At 39.4% G+C, this 15,835-nt stretch overlaps 2 protein-coding genes across 2 annotated transcripts in view; both read left to right on the top strand.

Moving 5' to 3' along the window:
* Positions 1-2,154: 2,154 nt before the first annotated feature.
* LOC130921865 (60S ribosomal protein L22-like) lies at positions 2,155-5,442 on the top strand. The gene is made up of 4 exons (XM_057846206.1): positions 2,155-2,472; positions 2,767-2,880; positions 4,657-4,781; positions 5,025-5,442. The coding sequence occupies exons 1-4, from the start codon at positions 2,380-2,382 to the stop codon at positions 5,164-5,166; spliced, it is 474 nt and encodes a 157-aa protein (XP_057702189.1). The 5' UTR covers positions 2,155-2,379; the 3' UTR covers positions 5,167-5,442.
* Positions 5,443-14,181: 8,739 nt separating this feature from the next.
* Positions 14,182-15,835, top strand: part of chd5 (chromodomain helicase DNA binding protein 5) — an 89,204-nt gene continuing 87,550 nt past the window's right edge. The window contains exon 1 of the mRNA XM_057845922.1: positions 14,182-14,437. Coding sequence (XP_057701905.1) covers positions 14,371-14,437 — 67 coding nt within the window. The 5' untranslated portion in view covers positions 14,182-14,370. The remainder of the gene's footprint in view (positions 14,438-15,835) is intronic.

The raw sequence follows: 15,835 nt of genomic DNA on the forward strand, positions 1-15,835 counted from the left end.
CCAAATGAACCACCATGAAGCTTTGAACCAATTGGCTGCAAAGCTTCATTGCTTCAAGAAACTTTATTTGGCCATCATTGCTCCCTTGGGGGAGACAGTCAACCTCTGCTGCCACCTGCTGTCAAAACTGTTGTTGTCCAACATGCCTCATAACATGCATTGCAGCGCTACAGATGTAAATAACAATCAAAATTCATGTTCTGTGCTAATTATTTCTTTTGTTACTGTTCCAGTTGCTCCATTAATTGCTAATTATGGTATTTGGTGACATTAGACAATCATAATTATGACATGACACAATCATGAGCATTAATGAATGTTTATAACAGATGTCATTTAGTGTTACCCGGCAAATTATCTCACTTTTGAATATATGTAAAAGATCCAAGCTGGACACAAATGGAGTTAGTGACATAATTTGCTGGATGACACTTAATGACATCTTTCATAAGCATTCATTAATACGCATGATTGTGTCATGTCATAATTATGATGGTCTTATGACAGTCTTATGACACCGCTATCAAATAAAGTGTTACCTATTAACCCAAATAAATCAACAAATAAGATGCACTGGACAATGAGCCTCAGGACTGAAAATGAAGGGAAAAAGTAGCATTATATAGTCCGAAAATTATGGTGTATATACACTCACCGGCCACTTTATTAGGTACACCATGCTAGTAACAGGTTGGACCTTTTGCCTTCAGAACTGCCTCAATTCTTCGTGGCATAGATTCAACAAGGTGCTGGAAGCATTCCTCAGAGAGTTTGGTCCATAATGACATGATGGCATCACACAGTTGGTGCAGATTTGTCGGCTGCATATCCATGATGCGAATCTCCCGTTCCACCACATCCCAAAGATGCTCTATTGGATTGAGATCTGGTGACTGTGGAGGCCATTTGAGTACAGTGAACTCATTGTCATGTTCAAGAAACCACTCTGAGATGTTTCCAGCTTTATGACATGGCGCATTATCCTGCTGAAAGTAGCCATCAGAAGTTGGGTACATTGTGGTCATAAAGGGATGGACATGGTCAGCAACAATACTCAGGTAGGCTGTGGCGTTCCAACGATGCTCAATTGGTACCAAGGGGCCCAAAGAGTGCCAAGAAAATCTACCCCACACCATTACACCACCACCAGCAGCCTGAACCGTTGATACAAGGCAGGATGGATCCATGGTTTCATGTTGTTGACGCCAAATTCTGACCCTACCATCCGAATGTCGCAGCAAAAATCGAGACTCATCAGACCAGACAACGTTTTTCCAATCTTCTATTGTCCAATTTCGATGAGCTTGTGCAAATTGTAGCCTCAGTTTCCTGTTCTTAGCTGAAAGGAGTGGCACCCGGCGTGGTCTTCTGCTGCTGTAGCCCATCTGCCTTAAACTTCGATGTACTGTGCATTCAGAGATGCTCTTCTGCCTACCTTGGTTGTAACGGGTGGTTATTTGAGTCACTGTTGCCTTTCTATCAGCTCGAACCAGTCTGGCCATTCTCCTCTGACCTCTGGCATCAACAAGGCATTTCCGCGCACAGAACTGCCGCTCACTGGATATTTTTTCATTCTCTGTAAACCCTAGAGATGGTTGTGCGTGGAAATCCCAGTAGATCAGCAGTTTCTGAAATACTCAGACCAGCCCTTCTGGCACCAACAACCATGCCACGTTCAAAGTCACTCAAATCACCTTTCTTCTCCATGCTGATGCTTGGTTTGAACTGCAGGAGATTGTCTTAAACCATGTCTACATGCCTAAATGCACTGAGTTGCCCCCATGTGATTGGCTGATTAGAAATTAAGTGTTAGCGAGCAGTTGGACAGGTGTACCTAATAAAGTGGCCGCATATATATTAAATGATACTTTAATACATTTTAATATTTAATAATTTAATAATAAAGCAACTCCTTATCAAGGTTACTGTATTGCACAGGTGTCAAACCGATTCCAGAAAGGGCCAGTTGGGTGCTGGATTTTGTTCCAACCGATAACGCGCAGAGAGTTTAACCAGTGAACGTCCTGCTGAAACAAGCAGCACCTGACAAAGTTTAACTGATTACACGTGTAAAAGATCTAATTGGTGAAAAGGTGTCCTCTTCATTGGTTGGAAAGCAAGCCTGCACCCACTTGGCCCTTTCTGGAATCGGTTTGACACCTGTGCTGTATTGTCTACTTGAGCCACAAATTTGAATCATGTGTTTTTTCAAAGGAATATTTACTTTTTAGCTTTAATTTATTGAACGGTATTTTTACAAATTTGATATAACTTGCAAAAAGTCCTAAATGTATCGCGCTAAAGCAACAAAAACACATTGCCTGGGATAAACAGGACATTAATTTGCTAATCGAGTGCCGAGTCATCGATGAGAAAGCAATGTCGCTGCTTGAATACAGCGGGCATCTATTATACTTCCTGTCCAGCGTTTCCTCTTCCTTTTTGCTGAACGTGTCAGCCATGGCGCCGACTGTGAGTATTTCGGCGACCAAACTAAACACTCCTCTCTCAATACATATGATATATGTCCCCCCCGGGTTAACGTAACAAGGTAGCCGAATGTTACAGAGCTCCGCCGACGGACTTTCGGCACGCGTCGGCGTTTACATGTCGCGCCGCTTGTCAACAATATTATTGCTAACGTTAGCTTAGCCGCAGCTCCGCGTAAAACAGCGGAGTTTCACTTATTATAATGGTTAATGCCACTCGTTTAGTTGGCGGTTGTGTGGTTTGAATGTAACACGTTGTCATGTTGTGTCTCGTCAGAAGAAGCACGTGGTGGTCAAAAAGCCCGGTGGGAAGAGGAAGAAGCAGATTTTAAAGTTCACGTTGGATTGCACGCACCCCGTGGAGGATGGCATTATGGACGCTGCCAACTTTGTGAGTAGATTATGATGGTTTCTGACAGCTGTCAGTCGCAAGAAGTGTTAAAATAGACTCGGGGTGACCTCGCTTTTTCATCTTGTAGGCTACTTATGTAATGACAGTCTCAAATACAATGTAAGAATGCAAACTTTACACCAATGCTACTGAGTTTTCTTTATTTTTTTTCTCCAATCAGACATTGTTTAAAAAAATGACATGCTATTTTTTGTTCACTCAAACTCAGTTATTCCTCAGCCTTACTGACATTTTTAGGTGTAAATCCATATTTTGTCATTACAAGTGGTGGATGAAGTACTCTTAATTTTTTCAACTTCAGTAAAAGTACAGATGCAGATGCAAAAAATGGTACAGTATCTAAAAGGAAAGTAAAAGTACAATATCTAAGCAAAAGATTACTTGAGTAAAAGTACAAAATGACAAGTTAGACGTAAAAGTATTTTCTCCCATTGCAATATTTTTTAGGGCTGTAGCTATCAATTATTTTAGTTGTCAAGTCATCTATTAACTAGTTCATTGGAATAAGAGTAATCAGATTAGGAACATTTAATTCTTTGCAGAATAAATTTTAGCAGTTGTAAAACAAAGTCTTGCTAAGATTGCGCTTTCAAAAGAGCATTAAATGCGGAGACAAAATAAAATTTCTGAGTGTTCAAACTATGCAGAGTTGCACTGTCATTTGAAAATAAAGTACCCGAGCTTAGCCTCAAATGGTATTAAAAGTAGATGAGGATCTAAGTTCAACAAAAGAACAATTGGCTAACTTCCATAGCAAAAATCTTCTAGCCTAAATGCTATAAAATTCTAAAGTTTTTTTTTTTTTTTTTTTTTTTTTTTTAAATGCGCTTAACAAATCGTTCAAATACATATTCCCACAAAAAAGGATTAAATATACCTATATACTTCATTACGAATGCGTAAAAAAACATATTAGCTCAAACAAAAACTTAGCTTATGTTGGTCTTAGCAGGGAGCAACTGGATTCAGCCATGTTAAATGAGTTATTTCTTATTTGTTGTTGCCAGTAGACGGCAGTGTATCCACCCAAATCAATAAACTAAATACAAACACTTTCAAAAACTAAATAAGCGAATACTTGAAGCGGCAAAATTTGATTTGAAGCTTTTTTCTAATTGAATTACTCGAATTAATCGATTAATCGTTGCAGCACTAATATATTTACATAAATATATAGATATATACATAAGGAGATCTGAGTCAATATTCAAAGACAGAACAGGAAATTCATTGACTTCTCAGTTTTATTTCAAAATATGGAGAATGGAAAAAAACAAGCAATAAAATTGACTGCACTATAAACAGAAGCTTAACAAGTTCAAAATCTTAGCTTAATGGCAGGCTGCAAGCAACTATTAGGTGCATACCGCCACCTACTGTACAAGCGAATGGTGGTTTTTATTGGTCAATATCTTATTCACCTGCAATATCTTGCTTGTACTCGTGTTGCTGCCTCTAGTGCTCAGGTACGGTATCGTTGCACGGGGCTTGTCGACTGCGCGAGAGGCATGAAAACGAAACTATCAATTCACAATGAGAAAACAAAGAAAACTAAAATAACGTGTACTGCAGGCGACAATTTGAAAAGTGGAGTAAAAATTACAGATACCTATTGTAAAATGTAGTGAAGTTAATATTTGTACGAAAATAATGTACAGATACACAAAAATGTACTTGAATAATACTAGTACTTCGTTACATTCCACCACTTGTCATTACTTGTACCCTTGTCACACATTTGACATTACTCAACAGGAGCGATTCCTTCAGGAGCGCATTAAAGTCAACGGCAAAGCGGGCAGCCTGGGTGGCGGTGTGGTGTCTATCGAGAGGAGCAAGAGCAAAATTGCAGTCAGCTCTGAAGTTCCTTTTTCAAAGAGGTACGATCATGCTCATCTCCAAAATGGAAATGTCCATAAACGTTCATTTTTGTGCTGTATGTCACTTTAATGGGCCAAACTGCTGACATTTGGCATAGGGTGAATCTAAATGGCACTATAATGACATGCCCAACTTTATTTCACTGTAATTTTGAAAACAACCGCCACTAGAGGGCGACACACACAAGCACGATGCTGTTTCTGTCACCAAACTGCAACTATACAAGAATTTACTCTTTCTAGGTACCTCAAGTATCTGACCAAGAAATACCTGAAGAAGAACAACCTGCGGGACTGGCTGCGCGTGGTGGCAAACACCAAGGAGAGCTACGAGCTGCGTTACTTCCAGATCAACCAGGACGAAGAGGAGGAAGAGGAAGATTAAAAAAAGTACCTAAAAAACCCACACAGCTCAATAAAAGACCCCAAAGATGGAAGACTGTTTTTTTTCTTTTTTCTTTTTCATTTCACTGCAGGAAATCATGCTCGAGTTTCCAAATAAACCCGGAAAATATTTGAGGGCTCCGAAGTAGTGTGCTATGTTATCATATGATCATGTTTCGGTTATGTAATCTACCACAAGAGGTCAGATATTGAACACAGTTTTCTATTCATTCTTGGCAATCTACAACTACAATATAATAAAGATGATGGATTCTTACTTTTAGAAGTTTACTTCTTCTTGGTATTGGAAATTTGAATTCACTTCTTATAAAATGCATCAACAATGGTTTCGGCATGCTTAAATGTGACCTTTTTAAAATGTCTTATGAGTGGTGGTACACAAAATCAATTATAAGTCGACAGTTTTTCAAGTATTTGTTTTAAGGCTACTGTAATGCACTATAACTCAATTACAAAAATATTTGGTACTGGTAAAGTTCAATAAAATTTAAAAGAAATGCTTATTAAAGTAATCCTAATATTTATGCAATGTATTTTAACAAATGTCCTTAAAATGAAGTACATTGTAATTGTACCTTTTTAGTAATATATTGTATTTCACTATTCTAAAACATTAATTTTTTTATAGGCAAATAATAAACTGGTGTCCACTCAAAGAGCGTGCTATCAGAGTCAATGAACATAATTGATAAAGAATGGCATGAGGAACATTCTGATGTAGTGCTGCAACGATTAATCGAATAACTCGAGTAATTGGATGAGAAAGATTCGAATTTAATGTGGCGTTGTAATGGTTTGTTTTGAATGTGTGTCCATTTAGATTTATTGATTTGGAGGGATACACTGCCCTCTAGTGGCGACAGTGAATATGACAACTCATTTCACATGGCTGAATCCAGCTGCTCTCTGATAAGACCAACATAAGCTAAGTTTTTGTTTAAGTAATTTTTTTTTTTAATGTATTCGTAATTTACTTTATAGGTATAATTAGCCGTTCTTTTGTGGGAATATGTGTTTAAACCATTTGTAACGTGCCGATTACCGGTTTCAAGGTATGCCGTGGAATGAAAACGTTTGAACGTTTTTCTGTCATACTGTCCCTACGGTATTAGCTATTTTGTATGTCCCAAAAATGCAGGGAGAAATCCCTCGCTTGCAGCTGCAAGGGTCAACCCTCCCCCATGGGTTGTTGCTCAGTGTCAGTGAGTCAGCTGTGCTACACAATTTCTGGAGGAGGTGAAATTCCTTAACTTTTTCCCCCATCGAAGAATACGAAATCGCTGGTATGGGAATACTTCGGCTACAGAAAAGTTACAGATGGCCGCGGCTTAGAGGAGGAGGGCCAACTGACATGTAAAACATGTTTGCAGAGTGGCTGCCAAGGAAGCAATACCTCCAATATGATTTTCGCATTTATATAAAATTAAAGGTTCGTAAATACTGTCGTGGTGGGAAACGTTCATGACAGTGTTTACTAGAGGTGTGCGAAATTTACGATTCTTACATTATTCATGATTCGGTCGTGGAAGATTCGAGAACGATTCACAAACATCCAAATTCCGATTATTGAAATATGCCAAATAAAGCGGAACTAAATCACAGTCAGCGCGGTCTTCGGGACGCAATGAGAAACGGACCGACAACTTATGCTGCAAGATTAAAAAAACAGTCATTTCTGATTGCGGCCGACAGCCTCTACAAACAATGCCCAGTTGTTACAAACTACGACCACATAATGCTTTGGTAGATATCACATGTATATAGAACTAGATGCGAAACGACAGACTCGGCGGCGTTAGAACATGTAGAGAGAACTAGAAGCAAAATGACTAAGACTTGCCGGCGTTAGTAAACAGCCGCCAACTTAAAGCAGTAGACTTCCCACCAGCTACAAGAATTAACTCCAACGCGTTTAGTGTGTCTAGCGGTGGTAAAACGTGTTTTTTTCTCTCTGGCAACTGCCTGTGTTGAGAAAGAGTGTGTATAATGTAAACATGATTACGAGTCATACACACGTGCTTTTTCTTCAAAATAATTCAATTATTTTTGGGATGATGGTAATAATGTTAAACTGTGGCTGAGGGTTTAGGCCAGGGGTCGGCAAACTTTAACACTCCAAGAGCCATTTCGACCCAGTTTTGGCAAAATAGTCGTTAAAGGGAGCCGCGTGTACTGTACATATTGACTTCTGAACTGATTGCGTCAGGTCGACTCTTCTGTGGTGCATATTTGACGCAACAAAAGATTATAGCTTCCTTTAACCATTTGGTTTTTCATAAAGTCTTTGCGCCTGTGGATAGAGTAAAGACTTCAGGGTACCCCTTCCAGTCACAACCGTGACTTTACATAGTTGGTGAATTAAAGACTTGCGTGAGTCTTCTGTAAAGACACAAAACAGTGATCCTGACTTGATCTGCCTATTAATGGGAAGTTCTATGTTAAATCCCACAAGCCCGAGATTGACTTTTAATCAAATATGCATTTATTTCTTATAAAACTGAGCTGCATCAGAAGATTCAAAGAGCCGCATATGGCCCCGGAGCCGCGGGTTTCTGACCCCTGGTTTAGGCTCACCTAAAGGACTGCATTCATTGTAATTTTATTGAGAATATTTCAGTTATTTTTTATTTCCTTAACATTATACTTATGTTCCAATTTGCTAAGATATTTTGAAAAATAAAAATGTTTAATTGAAAAAAGTTAAAAAAAAAAAAAAAAAAAGTTTTTTAACCCAAGTATCTCTAATACTTTTTAGAGCTGTAATTGCAATACCGTGATATTTTGGTCTAAGGTTATTCTGTCAGAATATTTTACCGGCACATGCCTAATAAAGAGCATTGTAAAAAAAAAATAAAATAAAAAAAATTTAATAAACGTTAGCTTTTAATAGCATTTAGGCTAGCGGACCTTTGCTATGTAAGTTAGCAATTGTTCTTTTGCTGTACTCAGATCTTCATTATTTTTTTAATACTGTTTTAGGCTTAGCTCAGGTATTTCAATTTTATTTTATGTTCCTTATTATTATTCCTTATTACTCAATTATACGAACTAAGCAGTTCATCGATTAATTGACTACTAAAATAATCAATAGCTGCATCCCTATTCTAATGAAGTTGATTGAGCATCTCGTATGGCTTGCACAATCCCCAGACCTCAACATTATTGAGCATTTATGGTCATTCTAACTGTAGAATGGCTGGGAATTCCTTTGGAAACAATTAACAAGTTGCACCATACACTTCATGTTACACCATATTAAATTTGTTTTTGTTTATTTTTATGGTGTCTCCCATTATGTTGTCCAACCCCCCTTATATATTAAGCAATGCACTCCACGAATTCGAAAAAAAATGCATTTAACTGGATCGTTTTCATTTTATCGTCGGAAAGAATATTTATATTCAGTGCCTTGCAAAAGTATTCGGCCCCCTTGAATCTTGCAACCTTTCACCACATTTCAGGCTTCAAACATAAAGATATGAAATTTAATTTTTTTGTCAAGAATCAACAACAAGAGGGACACAATCGTGAAGTGGAACAACATTTATTGGATAATTTAAACTTTTTTAACAAATAAAAAACTGAAAAGTGGGGCGTGCAATATTATTCGGCCCCTTTACTTTCAGTGCAGCAAACTCACTCCAGAAGTTCAGTGAGGATCTCTGAATGATCCAATGTTGTCCTAAATGACCGATGATGATAAATAGAATCCACCTGTGTGTAATCAAGTCTCCGTATAAATGCACCTGCTCTGTGATAGTCTCAGGGTTCTGTTTAAAGTGCAGAGAGCATTATGAAAACCAAGGAACACACCAGGCAGGTCCGAGATACTGTTGTGGAGAAGTTTAAAGCCGGATTTGGATACAAAAAGATTTCCCAAGCTTCAAACATCTCAAGGAGCACTGTGCAAGCCATCATATTGAAATGGAAGGAGCATCAGACCACTGCAAATCTACCAAGACCCGGCCGTCCTTCCAAACTTTCTTCTCATACAAGGAGAAAACTGATCAGAGATGCAGCCAAAAGGCCCATGATCACTCTGGATGAACTGCAGAGATCTACAGCTGAGGTGGAAGAGTCTGTCCATAGGACAACAATCAGTCGTACACTGCACAAATCTGGCCTTTATGGAAGAGTGGCAAGAAGAAAGCCATTTCTCAAAGATATCCATAAAAAGTCTCGTTTAAAGTTTGCCACAAGCCACCTGGGAGACACACCAAACATGTGGAAGAAGGTGCTCTGGTCAGATGAAACCAAAATTGAACTTTTTGGCCACAATGCAAAACGATATGTTTGGCGTAAAAGCAACACAGCTCATCACCCTGAACACACCATCCCCACTGTCAAACATGGTGGTGGCAGCATCATGGTTTGGGCCTGCTTTTCTTCAGCAGGGACAGGGAAGATGGTTAAAATTGACGGGAAGATGGATGCAGCCAAATACGGGAACATTCTGGAAGAAAACCTGTTGGTATCTGCACAAGACCTGAGACTGGGACGGAGATTTATCTTCCAACAGGACAATGATCCAAAACATAAAGCCAAATCTACAATGGAATGGTTAAAAAATAAACGTATCCAGGTGTTGGAATGGCCAAGTCAAAGTCCAGACCTGAATCCAATCGAGAATCTGTGGAAAGAGCTGAAGACTGCTGTTCACAAACACTCTCCATCCAACCTCACTGAGCGCGAGCTGTTTTGCAAGGAAGAATGGGCAAGAATGTCAGTCTCTCGATGTGCAAAACTGATAGAAACATACCCCAAGCGACTTGCAGCTGTAATTGGAGCAAAAGGTGGCGCTACAAAGTATTAACGCAAGGGGGCCGAATAATATTGCACGCCCCACTTTTCAGTTTTTTATTTGTTAAAAAAGTTTAAATTATCCAATAAATTTTGTTTCACTTCACGGTTATGTCCCACTTGTTGTTGATTCTTGACAAAAAATTAAAATTTTATATCTTTATGTTTGAAGCCTGAAATGTGGCAAAAGGTTGCAAGGTTCAAGGGGGCCGAATACTTTTGCAAGGCACTGTATATGGCGGAAAACACTCAGGTGACTTTAAGTTCCGCTCTGGGACCCCCAATTTGACCAAATTTCAAAACTGTCCTATATGCATGCGTGATACATCATTGGAAAGCTTAACATCTCTATTTTCTGGGGGAAGAAAAATTTTGAACAGGAGGGCATTTAAAAAAAATAATAGAGTGAATAATTTTTTTAAGTCTTTTTTTTTTTTTTTTTTTTTTTAATGAAATATTAGACATCAATTAATGATTCTAAGATAAAAATGACGGACATTTTGATCAATAAATATAATTACTTACCTTTTTATGGCTGGGTTGAAACAAAAGTGGTTGCGCAACGTCTGTAAACGGGGGTTTCTAGGGTAAAATGGAAAAATTAAAAATAGTTCTGGGACTTAATGCGCCATGAATCTGCTATGGCAGCATATAGACATATTGTTCTATCAAACAACAGTTATTTTGGCTTAAAATACAGCAGTTTCTTTTAAAGAGGAGTGCAAGAGCAGAAACTGCTTTTTCAGTCTTGTCTGTGTTTTCCGCCATATATTCATTTTTGTTAATATTATTATTATGTTTATATTATTATGTTAGATTATAAACGACCTTTTTGTGATATTGGTTAATTTTAACCACCATTAAAATCCCTTAAATCAGTACCTCTCAAATAGTGGGGTGGGCCCCCCTAGGGGGGCGCAGAGTATTGCCAGGGGTGGCGCATGTGACCTCGGGGAACATACTTTTTTCGCCATAGAATAATGTATCATTTTTAAAGTGTGCGCAGTATTTTGAACAAAACAAGAGCACACAGCAAAGAGCACTGGCTATATGATGAGCTAAGACGAGGAAATATGACTAAGCGAATGTAGCGTTTGGCTTTGACTTTTAATACAGTGGGAGATGAGAAAACACCAGTCGGTGTCTAAAAATGTTTGCAACAGGCAGCAGGAAGCCACATCAAATAAGATGTCACGTATAAACATTAGACCCCGCTCACATTGATAAGCCACTTGATTTCTTTTCAGCCAAGACCAGGGGTGAAAGTGGCTAGAATTTCTTGCCGGAACTCCCTGATGTGAAAGTCTCCACGGAGCCAGAATTTTTTATTTATCTATTTATTTATTTACATTTGGGGGGGGAGGTCAAACCTCCTAAAACTACTGAAATTCAAAGACAACTGTTTTGGCACAATTATTTCTATAACACATACAAAAACTGATTTTCATTCAAAATTGTATTTTTTTCAATGATTTGCAAAATAAAAGTTAACAAAAACAGCAATAACCCCAACCTCCATCTCCTAATTTTTATTTTCCCTCATTTCCTCACATACTAAATGCCAAATCTCAATTATAACTACTTAAGAACATAGGCTGTATATTAAAATTGAAGTTAATGTAAACATTTACTTTTACTTTTTTTTTTTAATAATAGAGATATAAGTAACATACATTCAGAAAAATAAGTACAAACTTACATTATGCAGAGTGAAATGGAATATATTTTGAAGATCGCGCAAACATAGACTTTTTTAAATCATAAGGAAATGAATAAGCCTAACATAAATGAACAAAAATAAGTCCAAAGTGCACATGGACAGCTAAGATGCTCTGAACCTCCCAATCAGAGCAAATAAAACTAAATATGATAAATAAGGGCCAGTTTACATGGCGACTCTGCAACACAAAGACGTAATGACTGAGTAGCGGACTCGCCTCGCGTGCATATGGTGTCGGCGAAGACTGAAGGCGAAACGAAAAATTCAGAATCCTGCCTCCAAAGTGGAAGAATCCGATTGCGGGGGGTTAAGGGGGGCTTCCTCGGCATGCATATCAAAGGCTCCTGCGGTGCGAGACCGCGCCGTTAACGTCAGCACTCGTGCACGTCACATTGGGCGTGCGCAGCGGTGCTACTAAACATTAAAAACAGCAAATATGGCGGGATGTCGGCTTTAATTTACTGTTTTAATAATATTTCTCAATTAAATATATTGAACGTTTCAATTTTTGTGCCTTTATGAACAAAAGAAAAATGACAGTGTTTCGAGTGGGCGGGCATATTTTTTTACGGGTTGAGGGAGCTTGGTGGGGTCAAAGTGCATCATTCTCTGTCGCCCTGTAAATCTGCACTGCCCCCTCTGGCCTGGCATGAATACTACATCGTTCTCAAATGCAAATGCAAATTTGAAATTTTTCGTATTCTCGGAGAGTCACCATGTAAACGGCCCCAAAGCCTCCGCAACTCTTTCCCTGCTATAAAAGATGTGATCCATTTTCTGTTGCATTGCGCTTTTTTTGTCCCATCAATTCAACAAACTTTTTTTTTTTTTTTGCTGTTCCAGAAAACATGCACATTTGAACCAATCAGAGCTAACTATCTCTGCTGATCACATGTCAGTATGTCAGCCAATTGAACGGATAAATGACTCCAGGCATTTTGCTTTGCTGCGTGCATTCACACATTGACGTGACTCATCATCGTCAGACTCAAGATTACTGCAGCAGCTGGGGAAACCTCCATGCCGTCCGTGGAATAAAATTGATAATAAATATCGGTGGAAACGGATTACGCTACACAAGCACTTTATTATGCTTGTTGTTAACACTTGTGTATGTAAATCTGATGTTGGCAGATTGTTTTCTTTTTGGAGATGAAATGCATGTGTGGCAGCTTAGCATTTAAATTTTTTTTTTTTTTTTACATAGCGTTTTGACAGTTGCCGTCATATTTTCGGAATCAAAGCACCGTGTACCAGAGCAGCATCCCGACCCAGAATCTTATTCCGGAACTGCATTCCGGCCCGGAATCTTATACCGGAACTGCATTCCTGACCGTTCTGGCCCACTTTCACCCTTGGCCAAGACGTGCCGAATATTGCCAACAATTGTCCCGCTTTGATTCACAGTGTTACATCAGTAAACCAGCGAGCACTGTTAGCATCATATAAGGTGGCATACCAAGTTGCTCAGTGCAAAATAGCAAAAATAAAAACTGTCCCACTGTCCAATGACACTGTTGTTTTTGTTCAATAAGTTTTTGTTTTTACAGTTAAATGGTTATTTGAATGTGTTATCATTTATTGATTGATTTTATTCAAATTTATTTTACACTATGAAATGGTCAAAAATGTACTGTGAATGTGTACAGATTAAATGTGACTTTTTTTTTTTTAATTCAGGCAAAGTGATGCACTTTGTCTTTTCTGTACTTTATTGTAAATGGAGCTATGTATTGTTTCTTTAATATTAAAAAGGATACAATATTATGCAGCGGTATACTTATATTAACCATTTATAGGCAATTGATACAATTTACAGTGGCGGCAGAGAGTTGTGTATGGGGGGGGGGGGGGGGCGAAACGTTTACGTCTTCCTGGGGGGGCGTAAGAGAAAATAATTGAGAAGCACTGCCTTAAATGAAGAACAAGTGCTGTGCGTTTGCGCGCGTGGGGCATCCCGTGTTGATGCTGCGGTTACCATGACAACCAGCCAGCCTGCCTCCTCGGACTTTAGCCACGTTGGCTTTGGAAAACATGAAATAACATGCAAAACATTGAAACGAAACGTCAGTATAACCATCCATATATGGTTACAGACTGACATATCGCTGGTAGTGGGAGGTGGGTGCCTGGATGGGGGGGAGGGGCTTCATTTTGGTCTGCAGCAGAGAAGTTTGGCGCTCAAATTTGCGGACGTCTGACGGAAAAGCTTCCACCATAAAAAAAAAAAAAAATCAATTGGCGCGTCCAACCTTTTTAAATTCTCTTTTATTATTCATTTCTCTGCACCCTACTAGTGGAACTCTGCAGGCATGCCTAACTAGTTGTGTCTGAAATTATGGGATGCATCGTCATGGCAACAGACCAGACGTCACAATCTGGGCATGTGTGTTCCATTTCCCCCCCTCTTCTCCTTCTTCTTCTCTGTGTTTCTTATTTTTTATTTCTCCAGACTGCCCCCCCCCCCCTCTTTTTTTCATTCGCGGATCTCGCATCGTCACATTTGAATGTTCTTGTTTCATCACAGAGCTGCGGATATAGCGGCGGCTGACGAGAAGAGGAGGAGGAGGAGGAAGGGTGAGCGGCGTGCCGAGGGTTAACTTCCCCGATTGTCAGCCTAAAAGGGGGCTTTTTGCACGAGGAGGAGGGGGCGATGAGATCAAGATGCCCGGGTCGCTGAGCAATGAAGACGAGGCGCAGGACGACATGGATTTTGACGACGAGATGCCAGGTGAGGAGGGAGGGAGGGAGGGAGGAAGGAAGCGAGGTGGGGGAGTTCGGGGGTGGTGGGGAGGAGTGTCCTTCAGCTTATTTAGCGACGCTTTCTATACTGGGTTTTTAAGAAAGGGCTTGTCCGAGAAGAAGGAGGAGAAGTAGGGATGGGCTGCATAAAACAAGCAGAGTCACGCTGTTTTTTTTCTTGCACCATATGAGAAAAGATACAAAAGAAGCCCAAGTTTGCTTGTGCAGCCTGCTTGGAATCCTCCTCGTGTCGCCCTTGATCATGCATGTGGACGTGTTGTCACTAGCGAGAGTGGGTGCATTGTTTTTTTAACTCATTGTCTGCCATTGACGGCTATGGACGTCCAATCCGATGGAGCTGGGAGAGGCCCTCCCTGTTCTAGTGTGTTGTTTAAAATATTTGTTTACCTTTTAGTACTAACTACTAGGCTTGTGCCGGTATGAGATTCTGACGGTATGATAATCTTAAGCAAAAATATCACAGTTTCATTGTATTGCAATTAAAGCTCTAAAATGTGTTACCTTGAGCTATCTGGGTTAAAATATATATATATATGTATATATATATATATATACAGTGGGGCAAATAAGTATTTAGTCAAGCACTAATTGTGCAAGCTCTCCCACTTGAAAATATGTAATTGTCAACATGGGTAAACCTCAACCATGAGAGAAAGAATGTAGAAAAAAAAGTAAACAGATAATCGCATTGTTTGATTTTTAAAGAATTTATTTGCAAATCCTGGTGGAAAATAAATATTTGCACAATACCAAAAGTTTATCTCAATACTTTGTTATGTACCCTTTGTTTGCAATAACGGAGGCCAAACGTTTTCTGTAATTCTTCACAAGCTTTTCACACACTGTTGCTGGTATTTTGGCCCATTCCTCCATGCAGATCTCCTGTAGAGCCGTGATGTTTTGGGGCTGTCGTTGAGCAACACGGAATTTCAACTCCCTCCACAGATTTTCTATGGGGTTCAGATCTGGAGACTGGCTAGGCAACTCCAGACCTTGAAATGCTTCTTACGAAGCCACTCCTTTGTTGCCCTGGCTGTGTGTTTGGGATCATTGTCATGCTTAAAGACCCAGCCATGTCTCATCTTCAATGCCCTTGCTGATGGAAGGAGATTTTCACTCAAAATCTCTCGATACATGGCCCCCTTCATTCTTTCCTTTACACGGATCAGCCGTCCTGGTCCCTTTGCAGAAAAAGAGCCCCAAAGCATGATGTATCCACCCCCATGCTTCACAGTGGGTATGGTGTTCTTTGGATGCAATTCAGTATTCTTTCTCCTCCAAACACGAGAACCTGTGTTTCTACCAAAAAGTTCTATTTTGGTTTCATCAGACCATAACACATTCTCCCAGTCCTCTTCTGGATCAT

This window comes from Corythoichthys intestinalis, chromosome 9 (assembly GCF_030265065.1).
Source record: "Corythoichthys intestinalis isolate RoL2023-P3 chromosome 9, ASM3026506v1, whole genome shotgun sequence".
In the NCBI taxonomy this organism is placed as follows: domain Eukaryota; kingdom Metazoa; phylum Chordata; class Actinopteri; order Syngnathiformes; family Syngnathidae; genus Corythoichthys; species Corythoichthys intestinalis.

Coding starts and splice junctions, on each gene's coding strand:
- LOC130921865 (XM_057846206.1), top strand. CDS start 2,380: ATGTCGCTGCTTGAATACAGCGGGCATCTATTATACTTCCTGTCCAGC. Junction 2,881..4,656: donor TTATGGACGCTGCCAACTTT/GTGAGTAGATTA, acceptor ATTACTCAACAG/GAGCGATTCCTTCAGGAGCG. Junction 4,782..5,024: donor GAAGTTCCTTTTTCAAAGAG/GTACGATCATGC, acceptor TACTCTTTCTAG/GTACCTCAAGTATCTGACCA.